The following is a 22241-nucleotide window of genomic DNA, read 5'->3' as shown; positions in this document are numbered from 1 at the left end:
GTTATAATTAAGAAAATATTATAATTATAATTTGATTTGAACTATTAAAATTTCATAGTTTTCTAATAACATATTTTTAAATAGTATATGAATTAAAGGTTATTATATAATATTATATCTTTGTATATAAACATTTTAAAAAATATTTTCAAGAGTTTCAAAATAAATAAAAGATAATACAAAGTTGTAGATATAAAAGTTTAACATATCTTTAAAAAAATTATTTTTGTATAAAAATATTATATAGTATACGATTTTTAACTCATTTTAATGATGAGTGCTAATTTATTTAAATGAAACAATTAAAAAATAATTTTTTTTAATTTACCTATTTAATATAATTATATCATATTTAACTCTTATAGAACTTCTATTTTTATATAATACAGAATCTAATTATATAATTTATTAAAAAATAGTATATAATTTTTTATTTTCTTTTTTTAATAATAAAATTTTAGTTAACATTGATTTATAACAATATTATATTATTAATTACAAAATTAATTAATATGTTATTTTATAAAAATATTTAAATTTTAAGTAAAATTTTGTTAGATTCTTTCTCAACAGATTTTGTTATAATTAAAAAATAAAATTCAAATTTATAGTTGGTTTATTATTAATGTAAATAATCAAATATGTCATATTAACCATTTTGTTTAGGTGGTCCTACTATGACTTGCTAATGGTAGATAAAAATAGAACCCTAAATTAATAGATTAGATGAAACTATTCTTTCTAGTTCAACGAAAACGATTATGTCTTTTGAAATAAACTGAGGGATTTATTATTAGAGACAAGTTATTCTATTATCAGTACTCACTGAGTAAACGAATTCGGTCCAGCAGTAAAAACGGTAAGAGAAAATCAAATCAGCAAAAGAAATGAAAAATACCTAGCCAACTTCTTATAAATAGAGAGGAAATCATTCTGAAAAAGGAACATTTACAAACAAGGAAATCTATAGAAAATTAAAAGGGAAATTTGCCAATATGGATCTAAATCTCTAAAGTATTGTCCCCTTAGAACTAAATTAACTTTTCACACATTTGGACAGTGACTACCCTTTTTGTATATAAAAATTCATAAGATTTTTTTTACAAAGAAAAAAAATATGGAAAAATAGTTAACTTAATATAGATAAGCATGTACATGTGAGAAAAATATTTTTGACATCAAAAGATGTTTACATAATAATTTGAAAAATTGGCTAAATGTGCTAGTTAACCATATCTGCCATCTACGGCGGTTTAGAATACGTAATCTGAAAGAAACACAATGTTCTAAGGCATGTAGGCTGCATATTATAACGGAAACGTATACAACTAGTAAGGCAGAATATGAAGTTCACGATTTCCTCTATGCTCTATATTTCTGGTAGATTTAAAACACTAAACAATGTCATCTCATCAACCGCGCTAGAAAATAAAATCTAAATCCTTCCTTATTATAAACCACGCAAGAAAATACAATCTACAACATGTCTTTGTATCTACTATAGTAGTATATAACATCCTATTTATTATTCTATTTTCTAAATTGGTAGAATGCAAGTTCTATAACGGTTAGTAAACTAAATCCGGAAATCTTGGTAAAAACGGTTATGAAATATTCTCTAAATCTTTTAAATATTTTGTTTTCCTTTTTTAATTGTTATTTTTCCTAAATTGTGGTCTTTTTCATCGTTGTCTCACGATTTCTTTTTTTTTTTTCTTCTTCTCTAATTTTTTCCTATCTAAACTATGGATTCACAAGAAGAGGTTGAATGGTGTGACAAAGAGAAGACCAATGGAAATGATGTGCGATTTTCTTTGGTGGATTTTGTGAAGGAGGGTCAACATTTTATTTCGAAAACGCTTTTGAAGGCAGCATTCGAAATATGTGCAATGAAACATAATTTCGACTATAATCTTGTCAAGTCGGATAAAAAAATGTGGTACATTCGTTGCGCAGATGATGATTGCAGCTGGCGTGTTCGTGCAGAGGGGTTACCTGGTTCATCTTATTTTATCATCAAAAAGTATGTACCTCATCATTCATGTGCTGCATCCAAAAGGAAGGGTTCTGTTCGGACAGCTTCAGCAAAAACAATTGGTACTCTGGTTATGCATATGTATGAAACTGCTAAAGAAGGGCCGAGATCTAATGATATAGTCCAGTATATGCGTTCAGAACATGGACTTGAGATATCCTATTCTTTGGCATGGGATGCACGTGAGTATGCAATCAACAAAGTGAAAGGCCTTCCAGAGGAAGGCTATGAAAAAATTCCCAAATACTTGCACATGATGAGGGAAGCTAATCCAGGGTCACACACGTCTTATGAAAGGGATTCTGAAGGGCGATTCAGATTCCTCTTCATCTCCTTTGGTCAGAGTCTTCGCGGTTTCTATGTTGCAATTCGGAAAGTTATTGTTGTGGATGGGACGTTCTTGAAGAGCAAATACAAAGGGGTATTACTGGTTGCTACTGCATTAGATGGAAACTCTAATTTATATCCTATTGCATTTGGAGTTGTCGACTCAGAGAATGACCTTGCGTGGAACTGGTTTATGAGACAACTTAATGCGGTCATTGCTGACGAGCATAGTTTAGCTTTTGTGTCTGATAGGAATTCCTCGATTGCTAAAGCTATTGCTAACGTGTACCCGCAAGCTCATCACGGAATTTGCATTCACCACTTGCTGAATAATGTCGTAACATATTTTAGTGGGAAAGGTGTGGCTGGTTTGGTTGCAAAGGCTTCTAAAGCTTATCGAGCTGCTGATTTTCGTAAGCTGTTCACTGCTATTTACTCTATTAGTCCTGAAATTGGAAATTATCTAATAGAAGCCGATGTGAGGAAGTGGGCTCGTTGTCAATTCCCGGGTTACAGGTATGATATCAACACTACTAACCCTGCGGAGTCGATAAATTCTGCTTTGCGTACGCCTAGAGAGTTTCCAGTAATACCTCTAATGGACAGCATTAGGGAAATGATGACTCGATGGTTTTTCCAACGTAGAACTTTAAGTTATAAGCACTCGAAGCCACTGACCATTGCTGTGGAGAAGAAGATAGACAGAAGGATTGAGAAGGGTAAAAAGTTTAAGGTCTTCCCGATTAGCGATGACAGGTTTTTGGTTCAAGGTGACACTTTTGACTGCATGGTTGACTTGGTCAGACGCACGTGTTCTTGTGGGAAGTTTGATCTGATGAAAATCCCATGCAGGCACGCCATAAAAGCAGGCTTCAGTGTTGGAATACAAGCACACACACTCACAGACGACATATACACTACTGCGTCATGGCGCACGGCTTATGAAGAAAGCATAAATCCTATTGGTGTCCCTGAAGATGCTTGGACTGTTCCATCTCATGTGGAGCAGACGAAAGTCCTTCCTCCAGAGTCTAGACGAGCTGCAGGTAGAAGAAAGAAACGCAGATACGAGACAGCCGAAGATAAGATCCGTTCGTCACAAGGAAATCAAGGCTCTAAAGGTCGCAAATGTAGCCGATGTGGGATTCGAGGGCACGATAGGAGAACATGTGATCGAGCAATATAGGATACTCAGTTCGTTTCATGCAAGCTTTGTTTATGTTGATTTATGCAAGTTATGTTTCCGGTTTTTTTTGGGTTACTATGTTTCAGACTTTATGCAAGTTCTGTTTACGCAAGCTTTATTCATCTTGATTTATGCAAGTTATGTTTCAGAGACTATCAAAGTTATGTTTCAGCTTTGTTCATCTTGATTTATGCAAGTTATGTTTCACGTTTTTTTGGATACTATGTTTCAGGGACTATGAAAATTAGGTTTTTATTGATAACGTTGTTCATAACACGACAATAAAACTGGAAATCAGATTGGTTCAATATTTGAAAATGTAACTTGAATCAGAGAACCATTACAATATCAATCACATTTGGACCAGAGACATAACAAACTGAAAAGGGTTCCTACGCAACCTACATCAAGCGAATGCTTATGGTTCATAACTTCTTCCTGCACTGTCTTCTTCATGGAAATTCTCAGATCTTCAATTTCCTCAGCAACTCTCGCCTGATGCTCAGACATCCTTTCAATCTCATCAAGCAGAGCTTCGTCCACCCACTTAAAAAGATGATTTTCTTTTTTTCTCTGTTTCAAAACACAAAACAAATCAATTGACATATAGAAGAATATGAAGTAATGAATTATCAGATTTACCTGTAAACCAATCTCACATCTGAAGAATCGTCTGTATGGGTTCTCTTCCGTTTTTGAAACATAAGTGACAATCTTCTTTCCACACCAGCATCTGGTAGGGATCGCTCCATGGTATTTCGTATTCGTCATTCTCTTTTGAGGAGAGATTTTTTAAGAACAAGTAGGAGAAAAAAACACCGCAAGATGTAGTGTTTGTGGCCGCTTTATGATCTTATATAAGCAATATAATTAGGGTTTACAATGTTTCTAATCGGATGGGCACATATGGTCAACTTGTATGTGTTTTCATTATAAAGATTTGTTTTGATTATTATGAATTTTGCAGATTACTAATGAAATCGTTTGTCTTCCTTAGTGTCATTTAGGGTATAGGGTTTGAAATCGTTTGTCTTCTTTAGTGTCATTTAAGGTATAAGGTTTAATATAGTTTTTCCTACTTTAATGCCATTTAGGGTATAGATAGGTTTAGATTTCGGTTATGTTTTGATAAGAATTAGGACAGCGCATATCAATCATTTAGGGAATAGATAGGGTTTCATATTGTCACCTAAAAAGTAAAGAGAAAGCAACTTCAAGAGTCAAATAAAACAGTGAAATAAGGTAGTAACTAAAGGAGTAAAATGGTAACTAAAAGAGTCAAATAAAATCACCAAATAACAATATACTTCCTACACAAGTCATAACAGAAAGAATTTTATTCAAGTTCCACTAGAGCACTTGAAATTGTCTTCGGGGGAGTGAATTTTGCCATCCTTTCAATAAGGACAGGATCAATAGCAGCTTCCCATAGGTCATAAGCAATCTTCTGCCGCGCTTCACGAATGTTGTTGTCATTCACCAGGGAAAAGTCCAAGCCTAGAAGATGGCATTCAATGTGCTTCAAGGCATATACTCCACAGTCACTGCTACTTTTGTTCAATAAGAAGGGCATTGAGACGTAGGAGACGGTATACTGCTTGACTTGATACTGTCGACTCTTAGAAGACTGAATGGCTTTGACAATTCTAGGGATGAGAACTGCAAATGGCTCCACTGCACCGGGGTGTCTCAGTCCCTCACAGTCAAAGACCTCTATCGACCGAGTAACAAAGTTGACGCACATAGAGATCCAGTGCTTACCAACATTTAGGGGGACATACATGCGGTTAACATCAAGATCCCACATTAGTCTTGTTCGTCCGTGTGCTGGAAGTTCGCCAATGCCGTACTGTTGTAGCAGTCCGCCCACTTTGAATTTCTTCTTGTCCTTCTTATACTCGTTGTAAGAGTTCGTAATTTGATTACTGAACAAGCATGTCATGAAGGCTACTTTATTTGGAAACCATCGCCGCAAGGAAGTCCTCTCAGTGAATAACCACATCATACCATCAATTTCCTGCATAATTTGATAAAAGACTGTAAGTTTGTGTACACAAAATAAAAAGGAACAAGGTAATAACTGACCTTATTCAGGAGCCACTCTGAAGGTCCGACGACACGAGTTACTAACTCATTTGTGAGCATAGATGGTCCAATTTTTAGTTCTCTGCATTACAAAATTCAGTATCAAAATGGTAGAATTGTTAAAAAAATTTAAAAATATCAACTTACTTGAAAGTTTTGGTCCAGTCAACAAGTTTGCCCCATGATGCCTCAGGGACAAACACTAGTGAGTAATCGGGATCATGTATCCGGTCCTCAAGTGAGTCCACGTCTTTCAGAGTAGGTGGTCTCCAATCCGCAGGCTTAAACGAAGACAGTGGAGTGGCAAAGTCAGCTGGTTCATCACCATCCAGATGTTGTGAAGGATCAAAACCTTTAACATGAGATGCTTGAGAAAGGTTTCCCATGGCTTCTTGTAAAGAGTCTTGGGTCCCCTTATCTACACATCTCGCTGATTTGGTCAAATTCTTCAAAAAATCCATCATTTCATTTTCATCAGTTTGAACATCCTGTTAATAAAAACGAGCATAACATTAATACTAAAAAGACAGTCCATAGCAAAATATAGAAAAGTACATTACAAAATAGTCAATCCCACAAGTCATCATCATTAGTTCATACAAGCCGATATATTACATATTACAATACAAGGACATTACATCAAAAGAGTCGACATAGCAAAATACACAGAGCTTCATTTTTTGGTTACCTCTCTTACTGGCCGAGGGCTACGACGAACCGGAGGAGGATCCACATTTGCAGATGCCTTGCCTTTTCCCTTTCTGCGGGAGGACCCGTACTATGAGATGATGGTCCTTGGTCTTTTCCAATTGTTGCTGAAGGAGAGAGAATCTCGGATGTGTTGCCTTTTCCCACTGTTTCCGATAGACCCTTAAGCTGAGAGACTTGTTCCTTGAGTTGAGACACCTCATTGGCAACGTTGTCAAAACGCTCATGTATGTCCTTCTGCACCACTTCCTTAAAAGAGTTGAAAGAAGCGGTGAACAAACCTTCAATGAAGGTCTTCATTTCACTAGAGACACCACTGTTGTGTTCAGCCGCACGTTGACAAAGCAGTTGTTTCTTTCGAGACTCGGCACCAGGATCAATTAGCTTGCGCTTGCCTCTTTTCGCAGTAACAGCCGGTTCCCCTGCAACTACAGTCGCTTCCTCTTGTTCTGACGGTTCTTCTGCAACATCAGCCGGTTCATCTTGTTCTGAATCAGAAAGGTCCATATGTGCAGGCAAAGACTCAACTTCCCAATCGAAATGCGTCCAGTCTTGTTTCGCATTGATCAATTCAACAATACGACCAACTCTTTCGTCCTTCTTTTCATCTTCCCTAAGGAACTCAGTATCAGCAATCACATCGAAATCACCAGTAGATGATATAAATGTGAACAGCTCTCCCTGCAAGAACAAACAAAACACTAAGCTTACATTGAACATTTATTGAACTCAATATTTAAAGAAGAAATATCAGTTACCTTATCAAAGTGGGACTCTAGGCTGGTGATATCTTGGTAGGATACTTTACCACTACCTTTCCAATTCCTACATCTCATTTTCTTCACGTTTTTTTTTATTTTTTTACCCACCATAGAACCAATGTCTGGAATTGCCTCCATAATCCATATCTGAAACGCATATGAGAATCCATCCAACACGTAGCTGTTCTTCGTATGCACATCTTCTCTTGCTCTGAGTATTGATGCAATCAGCTCATCATAAGCGCGAAGACCCCAAGGATACATCCTCAATTTCTCAAAATCCATCACCAAGCGGATGTATTCTTGAGGGATATACACTTTCCAATCCTTAGCCATGAGGAATGATTGTATAATGGACAGATACACTAACCTCACTCTGTCCACATACGACCACTCGTTACACACCTTAAGGAGCTCATCCCTTATAGTATATAAGTTGATCTTCGCATTGGTCTTCAGCGCATTAGCCCAGAACCCCTTATCATTCTTCCAGTTAATGAAGTCTACGTCGGGTTCCTCTTTGTACTTCAATCCAGTCACAGCATAAAATTCTTGCATAGAAAACCTAAGAGGCCTCTTCGCAAAAATAAACCACAGCTCGTGAAGCTTGGAAACCCTGAGCTGCTTGCACATGAAGCTGTGAATAATCTTCCCTGAGTAGATGAGGTTGTTCTCTATGATCGCCAGAAGAGGCCCGAAGACAGGGTCTTTCAAAACTTCCTCATACTCATCTTTCAGAGCCACCTTTACCGCCTTCAGAAGCGTCCTTCTACATGTGTTGTTAATCTTATCCATTTGCGTCTCAGCACCTTCTTGAAGAATGCGTTTAGGAAACTGGTGAGCCATTCCTAAAAAACATGGATTCCATAAGTTAACAGCGAACCAAAAATAACCATCTCACATTTAACTAGTTTTTTACAATTCAAAACTAGTTAGAAACACAAATCAAAACAAAATATAATCAACTAGCAAAAGTGTTTTCCTCTAAAATAAAACAGAGTCAAAGCTACGCACCAAATGAATAACAAAAGACTACACACTATCGACAAATTCAATTCAAATAACAAACTCGATCCCAAAACAAGTATGTAAAATCGATGTCTAAAGCATGTCAAAGTCATTAGCTTTTTCAAGTCTATTATGAATTCTAAACCTTAGTAAAGCCGATACCAAACAAACTAGAACTCAAAATCACCTCAACAACAAGCCAATCTCACACCCCACTCAACCACATTCCGCCTCTGAAAACCATAAACTTGTTTCGATTTGTGTTTTAAACCTACAATTTGTAGTACATGCAAATAAACATAAAGAACAAACAAAAAAAAAGCAAAATCGTAAAGGGGATTTCAAAGCCTAACCTTCAAATTGTCAGAACCGAGATGAAGGAAGAGCAAAAGAAAACAACTGTGAAACTAATCGTCCTTAATCGGGGAGGAGAAGCTACTCCCGAGCTTGAGCAGCTTCGATGGTCGGCGGCGGCGGAGATAAGAACGACAATCTAACCGGTGGCACTAACAGAGGAAATACGCAAGAAGGAGGAGGAAGAAGCGATGAGTCTCCTCGTTGAAGCTCTCCGACGAACCAAGAATCTCAGAGGCGGAAGGTGTCGCCGGCGAGAAAGAAATCGTCTCTCGATTGGGAAAGAGAGTCGGAGAGAACGAGATGGAGAGTTGGGAAAAATTGCCCTATTTTTATTTAATTAAGTATTTCCTTTTTAATTCATATAGTTTTTAAAATGTTATTAACTATATTATAAAAAAAAGGACAAAATAGTAGATTCACAAAGTATTAGTTCTAAGGGGACAAGAATTAATTCTATACGGACAAGGTTAGAGAATTTAGTTCTAAGGGGACAATACTTTAGAGATTTAGTTCCATATTGGCAAATTTCCCAAATTAAAATGTATAGATTTATCGTCTTAAAACATTGGTGTTGATTGGTTTGGTTGTAGATGTAAAGTTGTTACTGTAGACTTTTATGCAGAGATTTCTGCTTAGTTAAATTTGTTGTAGCTTACAGCTATAGACCGTAGATATTTTAAAATAAAATATTTGAACCATGTGATTTATATATGAAACAATTATTTTTATCAATTAAATAATTTATATTAATATTATTTTTATAAATTATCAAAGTTTACTATTATTTAAAATGTGGTATGAAAATAATATTTCGATTATTTAAAATATTTTAATAATTTTAGAAACACCAAAACTAAATTAAAATAGTTAAAAATATTTTTATTTATGACTATCTAATTTATTTTATAATATAGATAGTTTTCCATTTTTCAGATTCTACAACCTATAAAAAGATAATGTAGGGTTTTTTGTTTAAAATACATAAGAAAAAAAATTGCTTTATTTTTTATTACTGTAGCTTTAAAAATAACTAGAGCTTGACCCGCGCGCCCGCGCATGTATTAGTTTTTACGTATTTATACATTGATATTTGTTTTTCATGATTAGTGCAATATATTTTAGATATGTCTCCATATAACTAATTGTATTCAAAAAATCCGGATATAACCGGATAATATGATTATTTTTGGTTCAAATATCTAAATCATTTTCAAATACATTCGTTATTTGAATATTTTTAGTTTTCTGTACATCAGAACCAAATTCATACATGCCCGCGAGATCCAATTTGAAACTCACACATAAATTTATATCCAAACATGGCCTAATTTCAAAACCCAAAAAATTTATACCTGAAAAACGATCCGTACCTAAATGGGTACCCGAATATCTATGCCTAACAGATTCCATAAACAAATATATATATATATATATATATATATATATATATATATATATATATATATATTATATATATATATATTTATGTGTTTGGCTAAATTAAGTGATATAGAAAAAAAATTATTTAGTAATATTTTTACAATATTAATAATGATCAATATATGAATATCGATTTGTTTAGATAAGTTTTGGAATTGTAATTAATTAATTTAAATTGATTTTAAATGCAGTGGTAGAATCCGTAAATAAAAAGAAATACAAAAAGGAAGTAACTAAAAAGAAATTTCAAAACCCAAAAAATCTATACCCGAAAGAAAAAACTCGTACTTAAATGGGTACCCGAATGTTATGCCTAACTGATTTTGTAAACAAATAAATAAATTGTTTTAATGTGTTTGGCTAAATTAAATAAAATATAAATTTTTTTTATTTAGTAATATTTGTACAATATTAATAATAATTAATATATGAATATCGATTTGTGTAGATAAGTTTTGGAATTGTAATTATTTAATTTAGAATAATTTTAAATGTAGTGGTAGAATCCGGAAATAAAAAGAAATAAAAAGAAATATCTAATTTATTATAAATGCAATGACTAAATGTGTAAATAAAAGAAAATATATATGTTGCTATTCAAGTTTCCAAACAATTCTCATTTAATATTGTCATCCATGTTTCCAAACAAACCTCTTTTTTAAACTGTAACTAGATTTTGACCCGCACGCCCGTGCGGGTGTACTTTTTAAAAAAAATATGATGCTATTTGATTTTTATGTTAGTATTTAGGATTTGGCAAAAAACTCGAATTCGAAGAATTGAATCGATCCCAATCCGAATAAGTAGTACTAAATCCGAACCGGAATGATTAAATATCTGAATTATTCAAAATTTTGGTATTTGAAGAACTGAAATCTAATCCGATCCGAACCGAAGTATTTTGGGTATCCAAAATAGATTTATATACTTACTTGTATATATTAATTATTTTTAGATTTAATATATATAAAAATATCCAGAATATATATAATACTTTTAAGTTCGCTTAAATGCTTGAAAATATATACAAATAATCAAACGTAAATATCTTAAATAGTTAAAATATACTCAAAACTCCAAAAATACTTAAATAATTATTAATTCTCTATCCAAATATTTAAACCAAACCTATTTAAATTGATTATCCAAATTCGAACCAAATCCTCAAATATCTGAACTGAACACGAAATCCCAAAAAGATCCGAAAACGAACCCGAACACTCACTCCTAATCACTATTATATATATATATATCCTATATGTGTCATCATAGGTTACAAAATATGTGTTATCATATAATTAATCGTATTTTATACGTACCATCAAATAAGTTTTCTTATAATTAATAATATTTTATACGTACAATCATATAAATAATCATATATATTATATTTTAAAATTTAATGTGAAATATAAAAACCATAATTTAAGTTGGTGTTTGAAATTGAGCTTTGTATTGTATTTTTTATATTTTTATAATAGTTATTGGAAAATATGTTAGTAAAAATCAAATTTTGAATATATATATATATATATATTTGAATGAATTTTTGATATAAATTAATTTTTAAATTATTATTTTGATTTGAATATATATATATCAAGTAACATAGACCCATTACTTTTTAATATAATGTAATGGACTTCCAATTTTTTTAGTAGCATAAGCCCATTATTTTTTTCATAACTTACTGATATCTATGTTTCCAAACAGTACTATTTTTTAACTACTATCCATGTTGCCAAACAATCTCAATGTGTACTTCAACTTTAATAATATAGATTCATGTTTCCAATCAAACTTAATTTGTACTTCAGTTTTAACAATATAGAAGTTAAAGCATGATTGGTAAAAATTAATAGAAACTTAATGTAGGCTTTAACTTTTTTTTGGTGTAAATGTAGGCTTTAACTTTCAAAAATAAATATACAACATGATTGGTAAAGTTTAGTGATTTAAAAGAAAATAAATATAAAGTATAGAAATAAAGCCTAACCAATCATCCCTGATGTTTGTTAGCTAATTTATTGTCTTTGGCACGATTTCATATACTTTACCTTATCAAGTGTGATCCTTCTAATAAACCTATTCCAGATAATCTAACATCAGATCGGTGTTATAATCTCAGAATACATCAAATCCAGATTCAAAAATCAACATTTCTTCTCTTAGTTAAAAAAAATATTGCGGAAGACAAGATTGGTTAACGGAGAATGCGATGTTGGGTGCAAACAATGTGGTTCCAAATGCTTATGTTCTTTGCCGTAAGCAATTATCCGTAGCTACGGGTCTTTTCTCCACTACAAGAAAACACTTGGGAGGGTGTATTGAACTGTGAATTTTAAAGTGTTTTGGTATTGTTTTAAAATCCCATGTTATTCAACTAATGATTTCTAAAAATGATTTCAAATCATGTGTTATTGAATATGACATTTCTCTAAAGTCTCTACAAATTATTTGCAATCCACTGTTATTCAATTAATAATTTATAAAAGCTAAATTGAATCCACTGTTATTGAAAGACAAACAATTTTAAAAAGAAAAAACTATGAAAATAATTTGAAACAAATTTTATCATCAATTTCAGTCAAAACTAACATTATACAAATCACAGCTCTATATATGTTATTTGGAAAGACCCAAAATCAAATATAAATAATTGGCAAAAGAAAAATGATGATCTATACGACTCCACCACCAGTATCTGCACCAGCATATTTCCCTCTCTACACCTCTATGTTGACTTGAATCTCAACAACGTCTCTGACTTCTTTTTCACAAGTACGACAGTGACGATGAAGCTTCTGCCGTCTTCGTTGATTCCTTACACGGAAAGTTTGCACCAATGGCAAAAATGACGACAGTTTGTCTTTTTCTTGATATTGCGGCAAAAAAAGATCAGGAAGTGCATCAAATGGATGTCTACAATGCATTTTTGCATAGTGATTTACAGGAAGACGTATACATGAAACTGCCACCAGGGTTCAAATATAAAGGAGAAACACGTGTGTCAACTCCAAAGGTCATTATATTGATTGAAACAAGCTCCCCGGTATTGGTTCGCAAAGCTTTCTCATACTCTCCGAGCGTATTGATTTAGCAGTCACGGTCTGATCATTAATTCTTCGTATATCATAAGAAAGGAGTTCGGCTGTGTATACTGATTTATATTGATGACTTGATAATCTTCGGCACGTCGCTTCAAGATATTCAACTATTTAAGGATTACTTATCAACATGTTTTTATATGAAAGATCTTGGACCAGTTAAGTATTTTTTGGGTTTGGAAGTCGCAAGGAGTAAGGAGGGCATCTATCTTTGTCAAGGGATGTTGTCCCGCAGGATCTCCAATCGATCAAAATCAAAATCTTGCGAAGTCAGACAGTGTATATCTGGCTGATCCCGAAACATATATACCAACGCCTGGTGGGGCGTCTTATATATTTGGCAGCTACTCGACCTGATCTTGCATACTCTATTCACATTCTCTCACAGTTTATGAATAAACCGTGTGAGGACCATTGAGTGGCTGCACTCAAAGTGGTTCGATATCTGAAGGGAACAATGGGGCAAGGTATTTTACTACGTGCTGGTTCGCCAAGACACTTGACGGGATGGTGTGAATCAGATTGAGGAGGATGTTCACTGACCCGACGTTCGCTTACAGGCTGGATAGTGCAGTTTAATGATTCACTTATTTCATGGAGAACGCAAAAAAAAAGATGCAGTTTCTCGCTCTTCCGCAGAGGTGGAATACAGAGCAATGGCAGATTTGACAGCAGAACTTCGAGGACTGAGGACTTTTGTCTGAGTTCGACATTAGTCATGAGAAGCTAATGACGATAATATGTGATCGTAAACCAGCTATCTGTATTAGTAACAATGCAGTTTTTCATGAAAGAACTAAACATGTAGAATCGGATTGTCATTTCTTTCGTGATGATATTATTAGAGGGTATGTGATATACTAACGAAGGCATTGGGCAAGAAGGAGTTTGATGTTTTTCTTCACAAATTAGGCATTCAAAATTTGTATGTTCCAACTTGAGAGGAGGTATTGGAATATGCTAAGATCCCATATATTAAGATTGAGTCATATCTTTATTATGTAAACTTTCCTATAAACTCGAGATTGTCTTTGTATATATATGAGGGCTTGTTAACGCCTAAGGAATAAGAGAAACAGATTGAAACCTAAAGTGTAAGAAAGTTAAATTCCGGTCGTTACATCTTTCTTAGCCAGTTAAACCGGTCCCATTCTGTTTTGAGAAAGTTGGCTTAGTCACAAAATGTTTTAATGCATGAAATGTTCTTGTACGATTAGTTCAATTGTTTCTGTCGTTTTGTTTATCAATGCATCTCCTTATAGAGCCTTTTCTAAATTCCAAACGTGTTTAGCCTTTCAAAAACAATCTTTTTGTATTCCATTTTGTAAGCAAAAAATTGCTTGAAGTGTACAAAAGCTAATGTGATTCATTAGAAATATGATTACACTATTTAAATGAAAAAAAAATACAATCAAACAATCGTGTTTTAAATTTCATAGAAAAGAAAGACGCAAATGAAAAGTCAAGAAGTCAATACTTGTTTAAGCTTTGGGTAGCTGAGATTGTCCCAAGAGTAAGTTAACTTGCCACAGAACAAAAAAACAAAATAAAAAGAGATAAGAAATCTAAGTTTTGATTTTTTCTCACTGAACCTTCACAACCACCAACACCTAAAATTAACCCTACAAAGTTAGATTGTCAGACAAAAGACCAAATACAGACACTCAAACTCACATATATATATATATATACTCACACAAACACAACACTCTTTCACAGATTACAACACAAAACAATTACCTCTTAAGCAAATGGCGGTTTCAAAGCTTGTATTGGCTGCTACAAGCACTAAAAGCTGCAAAGTACTCTTAGGGCTAAGAGTACTTGCCTTCTCGGCTACGCTATCTGCAGCCATTGTGATGGGATTGAACAAAGAGACAAAGACGTTTGTTGTGGGAAACGTTGGAAATACTCCGGTCAAAGCTACTTTCACCGCTAAGTTCCAACACACTCCAGCTTTCGTGTAAACCATCATTGCTTTAAATTATAAATTTGAGATTTCAAATGTTAGTTGTTTGTAGACCAATCTTGTTGATGATTCTTGGCGTGGGGGAAATAGGTTCTTTGTAGTAGCTAATGCAATGGTGAGCTTCCACAACATGTTGATGATTGCTGTGCACCTATTTGGAGGGGAAATGGAGTTCACTAGTTTTCGTCTTCTCTCCGTCGCCATTCTCGACATGGTAAACATACATATCACATATGTACAATTATATGAATATATAATCTCCACATGATAAACATATACGTATGTACAGTTCTATGAATATATTCTCGAGATGGTAAATATATACATAGGTACACATATGAATATGTTAATGTTTCTTAAAGTCCTTAGTTGTTAACGTCTAGACCAACTAGTTGGAGAAGGTAGACTAGTATGTTAATTTTTTTAATTTAATATAGGTTATAATAATCCCTTATATATTAAAAGCTAAGCATAGTAATAAATGCATTCACACTATAATAGATACGTGGCAGTCTCACAATGGTTTGATAATAAATATGCTAACGCGTTCACACTATATTTATAAATGTGTTTACACTATATATTTTGTATTTTTTTTTAATCTAGAACTTACATGCATAGTTCCAATAAAACTTTGAAATTATCTTGTTCGAATCAAAACAAAAAACGAATCAAAAGCTAAACTATATATATTATTTTTATTGTTTGCGGATAAAATTGGGCAAAATATTTATATGTTTTGATTCGATTCGTTATCCGTTTTGATTTGAACAAGAAAAATATGGATATTCGTAACTCTATGAAGAAAATCAAATACTAAAATACAATATAAAATAAAACAAATCACAAATACCAATATTTTAGGAACGGATATCTAATTTGATATGTTATATGCATATATATACATATATGTACAAAATTATATATATATATATATGTTATATATATTATAGTTTATATAAGTTTTACACTATTTTTATTATATTAGGTATTAAAATTTTAAAAGTTAAATAATATTTTATTTTTGTAATAAAATGTTATTATAAAAAATTCAATTATTTTTAAAAATTTATTTTATTTACGGATCAAATCGGAGAATCTTAAAATTCTAAATCATTTCAGATATCAGAGTCACCGACTATCCATGTGGCTAAAGATTGAATCGACATAAATGCCTTCAAATACCCAGATATTCGATATATGCCTACTTCTATTTACGGATACAATTTATTTTTATTTATATGAAAAAAAATCACTAATATCAAGGCCTTTTAATTTTTAATTAATTTTAGTTTTATCTTTCATGTATTATTTTGAACAAAAATGTCATTCAATATTAATTAACAATATCTTTATATATTTGTCAACTATTTTTATATACTTTTACATACACATACATGTGCACCTTGATGTGAGTACGTTGTAACTGAGTATTTACCACAACTGAAATACTTTTTTTTTTGGAAGTTAAAATTTTTTTTTTCTTAATGCTTCTTTGACTACCAACCAAATTGTAGTGAAATGATTTGTTTTAATAATTTTCTTTTATTTTTCTTGAACAATTATCCGTTTACAAACTAAGATATAAAACCATTGGTTCGACATCACGACTATTTAAAATTCATAACATGAAAATAAACAAATAATAGTAATTTTTGGTTTTTACCGAAAAAACTAAAAAATCAAACATTCTAACCGAATAAACCAAAATAAATATTAATTTAAAATAATAATTATAATTTAGGAGATTAGAAACCAAAAAAATAAACTTAAAACCAAACCTATATCGAGATTAAACAGATTTAATGTGTTTTTATTAAAAATAACGAAACTAATAATCACATTCCACGCAAGGCGCATATTATATTACCTACTATGCAAACTATAGTATGTTCATTTCATGAATTTGGAAACAATACTGGCATATCTTTGTCGAATATTAGTTTAGAAAAACTGCATTTTCCGAATTTTTGGCTGACTTGGCTTCTTCATGGCTCATGCGCTAAACGTTAAAACAGCTGAATGTGACACTGATTTCGGCGGCAGCTAACGCGGCGGCGTTCATATCGGAAGTGGGGAAGAATGGGAACAAACACGCGAGATGGGACAAAATCTGTGATAGATTCGCCACTTACTGCGATCACGGCGCCGGAGCATTGATCGCCGCCTTCGCCGGTGTGGTCCTTATGCTCATTATCTCCGCCATCTCAATATCTCGTCTTGCTCAGCCTAATAAATGCTCCTCCTCCACCGCCGCAGCTCCCTCTGTCCTCCCCTGAAAACATCACCGCCTCAAAATTATACAAACACACATGTCTCATTCCCTTGTTTCCTTACTTCTTTGCTGCTTTGTTGAGTGTTGTAGTGTGTGTATACATCGAGTGATTGTGTAACCATGTAAGCATTTGTCTTGTCTGTTACTCTGTTAGTAATCAAACTTTCTTCTCGTGATTTGTGTTGTTTTGTTTTGTTTTGGGTTTTCTTAAATACAATGTGATGACCCGACCGACTATAATCCAATTCGACATGTCGTACTTGATCACGTATCCAGTATCCGGCTGCTTCATCACATATATGATGTACTATTGGTATATACATAGAACATAGTTACAAATAATTAACTCTATGTGAAATCTTGCTGCATGAAAATACAACTAGTATACAATTATTTTCTGAATCTTGTGATGGTGTTAGCTATGAACCTTTTAGATTATACAATACATTTTTGAATCTTATAATTGTTGACTATGAACTTTATAGATAAAAACTGTGAATGGCAATACATTTCTCAAGGTCATGCTCAAATCATGAAGCCTTAGTTCGAGTGGTTTAGGTGAGTGGTAGAAACCCAACGTTAAAAATGCCAACCTTTTTCTCCTCATCGAACACCTCTCTTCTCCAAACTCAAAATGGCCACTTATAAATAAAGCCCTCGTAAAGCTCAAAACACACACACAATCACAAGGAAAGAGAGCTCAAGAAACACCAAGCAACAATGTCAAAAGTCTCAAAGGCTTCTGCTCTCAGTTTGCTCTTCGCTGTCTTATTCTTCCTCAGTTCTCAACCTGCATTCTCACTTCGTGTCCTGAAACCGCAATCAGAACGAACATCACCTCAAACCATAACGGATGATTCGTCTTCAATGGGAAAGATCGACCATGCAAAATCCATGATTGCTGGATTCTTCAGCCACAAGTTTCCATTAAAGGGCTGGCCTTTCCCCAAGTACCCACCTTTCAAAATGGTTAACCCAAACATTCCAACAAACCCATCTGGAGTTCAAAGGGAACCAGAGAAGCTACCTTTTTCCCCACGCAAAGGCAAGAAAGATGGAGGAAACGCTTGAAGATTAAAGTTTCCTTGTGTTTGAAAACATGTCTATCATTTTACATTGCATCAAATAAAAATTGTATCTTTAACAACTGAAGCTAAAAAGAAAGAAGATATTATCTATCTAACTTTCAGCTCCAAGCGGTTAATTTCGCTATGACGGATACATGATAATTCACAATGTGTCCAGTGTTCCCAAACAATTCTATTCTTCCAAAACTACAACTTAACCTATTCTTAATATTATCTAACTTACACTATTTTATAATATATATATATATATATATCCATAATATTATTTTGGGCAATTCTCTTAAACAGATCATTTTCAAGAGTGGGTTTTATGCATGCAAAAAGCGAGAAAAAATTCTCTCAGGCACATCTACCGAGAACGGTCCTTAACTTTTGGGTTTTAGGCAGCGTCGAAGAGCTGACTTTCCATTTCTAGTAAAGATTCCCTTGCCCCTACTTCTGACTTTTCAAATTTTTACCGTCTTGAGGATAATCTGCGAGTCACTCCCCGGGCCTGGTCCTAGACCAACGGTCCCTTCGAAATCCTCCGGCCGCCTAAACGTCGCTACCGGACTTTTCACCGTCGCCTCTCCGCTTCACCGCCTTCTGCCGCCTTCGAGAGACTGGAATTATGTCTCCTACCGCAATAACTCTGTAATCAACTTTGGATACCTTCAGAGTCGACAAAGACTCCTCTGAAAAGGCGACTCCATACCGGCTTGGTTTTGCAACTGTCTCCTACATACAGATCTTCCTCGCCTTCACTCAGACTCACTCCGCGCACCTCTCTTCTTTTGCATAACAAACCTTGTGACTGTGCTGCGCAAAATGGACTCTCGTCGATACACCGCAGAGGAAAAAGGAAAAGGAACCACCCAGGCGCGGGATGAACAAGTTCATAAGCGCATCAAAGCGCCTGTCTTTGATACCTCGGCCCTTATCAGAGAAAATGCTCTCACCCTGATAGGGCGTGTACTAAATGCTAAAGAGCAACCTATTGGAGCCTTGATATCCTCTCTACCGCGGAGATGGAGTCTCAAAGGGAACGTTGTAGGCTCAGATCTGGGACAGAGCTGTTTCCAGTTCAGATTCGACCTTGAAGAAGACCTGAAAGGCGTGCTAGAATGCAGACCTTACCATTACAACCACTGGATGCTTGTACTGCAGAGATGGGAGCCTATCATCTCCCCCACCTTTCCCTCTCAGATTCCTTTTTAGATCAAACTGCACGGCTTACCCCTCCATTTCTGGCATGAAAAAATGATCTATAAGATGGGCCATGACCTAGGCACCCTGGAGGACTACAAGATTACGAAGACATCGGCACGTATGCAGATCCTCCTTGATGGTCTGAAACCGCTCACAAAAACAACGCTAGTTGAATTTGATACGGGGAGGAACTTGTGATCTCTCTAGAATATGAAGGCCTGGAATATCACTGCTCACATTGCAACCGTCTTTCCCACCTTGCGAGGAACTGTCCAGAGCTACCACAAAGAACATCCCTAGCATCTCGTGCTAGTAATGTTGCGCCGGATCCAAGGAGAGACCAGCCGCTACACATCACCTCTGGAAGCTACAACGCTCAGAAGCAACAAAAATCAGCTCACTCTCCTAGACAAGATTCAGCTTTTCAACACCGCGTGGATCGTCATGGGAGACCATTTGGAAATAGAATTCCACTCCCACCTGCTAGAGGACAACCCCTCAACAACAAAATCGTCCCACAAGCAGAAACCGTAAAGCACAGAGGCTCCTCCCACCCCCGCGATCGACCTCACCCGCACCATCAGAGTTCTAGTGCTGCTAGTGATATCAGAAGGGTAGATTCCTCCCCTCGCGGGACCTCTCCTCAGAGAGTGTGGAGAGAAAAGCAAAGACCTTCCTCTACAAACCAGATGGACTTACAGATAGAAGAAGCTCCTCTGGCGCTAATTTCTCCAGTACAAGAAAGAACTCCTCTCCCCCTTGAAAGGAACCTGGCGCTTTGTGATTTCCCTCAACCACCATCGGGCATCCCCACTATGGAGGAGGTGATGAATGATCTCAGGGAGGTCACCTACCAATATACTAGCTGTGCGGATCCTACGGAGAGCGCAGCGAGACGTCAGAGGGTGATGAATCCACAAGATACAGATTTGATGGCTGATACTGCAGCAGGGATCATAGCAGCGTCTTACCAGAACCTTGGACGAGAGCAAAATCCATCTCCGCTAGTGGCAGTGGAGATAAACACTCCCCCTACAGAGACTCATCGGACCACCTCACGCCTCTCTGTCAGACGCAGCATTGGAAAGCAAACACGATCAAGAAGAATCCCCCCCAGTCCTCACTATGGTGGATCCTCCTTCAAGAGACGCATTCTATCTCAAGCACATGCCTCATCGTCAAGAAGAGAAGCATCAGCTAGACATGGATTTCCTCATGCTTCCCCGGTCCAGCCTCTCCCTCCCAGAAGTAGGAATCACCAAGATACACCCCCAACAACTGTGCAGGTCCAAGACTCCTCGCCTCCACGAGAACCTGCACGGTCAGATCAAGCTGCAAGAAGATCCCAGTCGGATTTTCACACCCACCATCCTCCTCTTCCTTAGTGGTTCTGAGCTGGAACTGTTGTGGCCTAGGGAGCACCATGACAGTCCAGAGGCTCAAGGATCTCAATAAAAAATGCTCACCTAACATTATCTTCATATCTGAAACCAAGAATCAAAGCGAGATGGTGCTCAAAGAATTTGAACCATTAATGCTGAACTCACACTTCTTAGTACCTCCATCCTCGCCTGGAGCTGGAGGTCTAGCTCTTTTTTGGAAGGAAGACGTTGATGTACAAATTCTCTCCTCGAACCAGAACTTCATAGATACCTTGATTTCGTTCAAAGGGGTTTCGTTTTACAGCACGTTTGTCTACGGAGCTCCAGAAGTTTTTAAACGCCAAGATGTTTGGAATCTCCTTACTGACATCTCCGCCACTAGAGCCAGCCCCTGGTTTCTTACAGGGGATTTCAACGAAATAGTCGGAAACTCAGAAAAGTCCGGAGGCAGGGAAAGACCAGAAAACTCCTTCACAGGGTTTAGATCCTTCCTATCTTCTTGTGATCTCTTCGACATTAAACACTCGGGAGACTTCCTCTCATGGAGAGGACAAAGAAATTCCCACCTTGTGCATTGCAGACTGGATCGATCCCTAGCCAATAGCTCCTGGTCTGACCTCTTCCCGGATGGAAGAAGCCATTACCTCCCCTTTGAGGAATCAGACCACAGACCAATCCTCTCGGTTTTCGACTCAAAACAGAGAAGAACAAATGGGATCTTCAGATATGACTGACGACTGCGAGAAAATGAAGAAGTCACAGCTTTAGTGGAAAAAACATGGAACGAATGGCCAGACATCACAGTGGTGGAAAGACTAAGTAGATGCAGGAAAGCCATAGCAGCTTGGAGTAGAGTAACTTACACTAATAGCCAGAAGATTGTTGAATTGAAAGCTGCCCTCGATAGCGCCATGTCAGCCTCCACAGCAGATAATGATGCAATTTCAGAGATCAACCACAAACTTCTCCATGCGTACAAGGCAGAAGAGGAATATTGGAAACAACGATCTCGTCAACTCTGGCTCACTTTCGGGGACAAAAATACCTCTTTTTTTTCACGCAGCTACAAAGAGCAGAAGAGCAAGAAACCGTATCACTGTGATAGAAAACGAAGATGGCACCCCGGTCTTTGAGGATGCTCAAATATTAGAGGTCATTTCTGCTTATTTCAAAAATATCTTCAGCTCCTCCAACCCCCCTGCAACGGAGGAAGTGCACAGAGCAATTCAACCTTGTATCTCCCCGGCCACCAACGAAGCCATTACTTCCATTCCCTCAGATAGTGAGATAAAAGAGGCAGTTTTTGCCATTCACCAGGATAAGGC

General features: G+C 35.6%; 5 protein-coding genes across 5 annotated transcripts; 3 read left to right on the top strand and 2 right to left on the bottom strand.

The window, feature by feature from the left end:
• The first annotated feature begins 1745 nt into the window (after positions 1-1745).
• LOC106434018 lies at positions 1746-3548 on the top strand. The gene has a single exon (XM_048753117.1). The coding sequence runs from the start codon at positions 1746-1748 to the stop codon at positions 3546-3548; it is 1803 nt and encodes a 600-aa protein (XP_048609074.1).
• Positions 3549-3896: 348 nt separating this feature from the next.
• Positions 3897-4319, bottom strand: LOC106377645 (uncharacterized protein At4g04775-like). The gene is made up of 2 exons (XM_013817908.2): positions 4191-4319; positions 3897-4121 (listed from the first exon to the last, which is right to left on the bottom strand). The coding sequence occupies exons 1-2, from the start codon at positions 4317-4319 to the stop codon at positions 3897-3899; spliced, it is 354 nt and encodes a 117-aa protein (XP_013673362.2).
• A 565-nt stretch (positions 4320-4884) lies between these two features.
• Positions 4885-9108, bottom strand: LOC106434016. Its single transcript, XM_048753108.1, has 5 exons — positions 7100-9108; positions 6384-7022; positions 5781-6121; positions 5634-5715; positions 4885-5565 (listed from the first exon to the last, which is right to left on the bottom strand). Exons 1-5 carry the CDS (start codon positions 7946-7948, stop codon positions 4885-4887), a joined length of 2592 nt encoding a protein of 863 aa, XP_048609065.1. The 5' UTR covers positions 7949-9108.
• A 5600-nt stretch (positions 9109-14708) lies between these two features.
• LOC106434023 (CASP-like protein 1B1) lies at positions 14709-17434 on the top strand. The gene is made up of 3 exons (XM_013874860.3): positions 14709-14977; positions 15074-15197; positions 17002-17434. Exons 1-3 carry the CDS (start codon positions 14766-14768, stop codon positions 17260-17262), a joined length of 597 nt encoding a protein of 198 aa, XP_013730314.1. The 5' UTR covers positions 14709-14765; the 3' UTR covers positions 17263-17434.
• Positions 17435-17923: 489 nt separating this feature from the next.
• On the top strand, positions 17924-18441 carry BNAA02G22710D. The gene has a single exon (XM_013874861.3). The coding sequence runs from the start codon at positions 17979-17981 to the stop codon at positions 18327-18329; it is 351 nt and encodes a 116-aa protein (XP_013730315.1). The 5' UTR covers positions 17924-17978; the 3' UTR covers positions 18330-18441.
• The last annotated feature ends 3800 nt before the right edge of the window (positions 18442-22241 follow it).

This window comes from Brassica napus, chromosome A2 (assembly GCF_020379485.1).
Source record: "Brassica napus cultivar Da-Ae chromosome A2, Da-Ae, whole genome shotgun sequence".
Lineage (NCBI taxonomy): Eukaryota > Viridiplantae > Streptophyta > Magnoliopsida > Brassicales > Brassicaceae > Brassica > Brassica napus.
Note: the sequence above shows the minus strand (reverse complement) of the source record. Positions and strands in the feature narration are given on the sequence as shown.

Coding starts and splice junctions, on each gene's coding strand:
- LOC106434018 (XM_048753117.1), top strand. CDS start 1,746: ATGGATTCACAAGAAGAGGTTGAATGGTGTGACAAAGAGAAGACCAAT.
- LOC106377645 (XM_013817908.2), bottom strand. CDS start 4,319: ATGACGAATACGAAATACCATGGAGCGATCCCTACCAGATGCTGGTGT. Junction 4,122..4,190: donor GATGTGAGATTGGTTTACAG/GTAAATCTGATA, acceptor GTTTTGAAACAG/AGAAAAAAAGAAAATCATCT.
- LOC106434016 (XM_048753108.1), bottom strand. CDS start 7,948: ATGGCTCACCAGTTTCCTAAACGCATTCTTCAAGAAGGTGCTGAGACG. Junction 6,122..6,383: donor CTCCCGCAGAAAGGGAAAAG/GCAAGGCATCTG, acceptor TTTTATTAACAG/GATGTTCAAACTGATGAAAA. Junction 5,566..5,633: donor CAGAGTGGCTCCTGAATAAG/GTCAGTTATTAC, acceptor CAAATTATGCAG/GAAATTGATGGTATGATGTG.
- LOC106434023 (XM_013874860.3), top strand. CDS start 14,766: ATGGCGGTTTCAAAGCTTGTATTGGCTGCTACAAGCACTAAAAGCTGC. Junction 14,978..15,073: donor CAACACACTCCAGCTTTCGT/GTAAACCATCAT, acceptor TGGGGGAAATAG/GTTCTTTGTAGTAGCTAATG. Junction 15,198..17,001: donor CCGTCGCCATTCTCGACATG/GTAAACATACAT, acceptor ACGTTAAAACAG/CTGAATGTGACACTGATTTC.
- BNAA02G22710D (XM_013874861.3), top strand. CDS start 17,979: ATGTCAAAAGTCTCAAAGGCTTCTGCTCTCAGTTTGCTCTTCGCTGTC.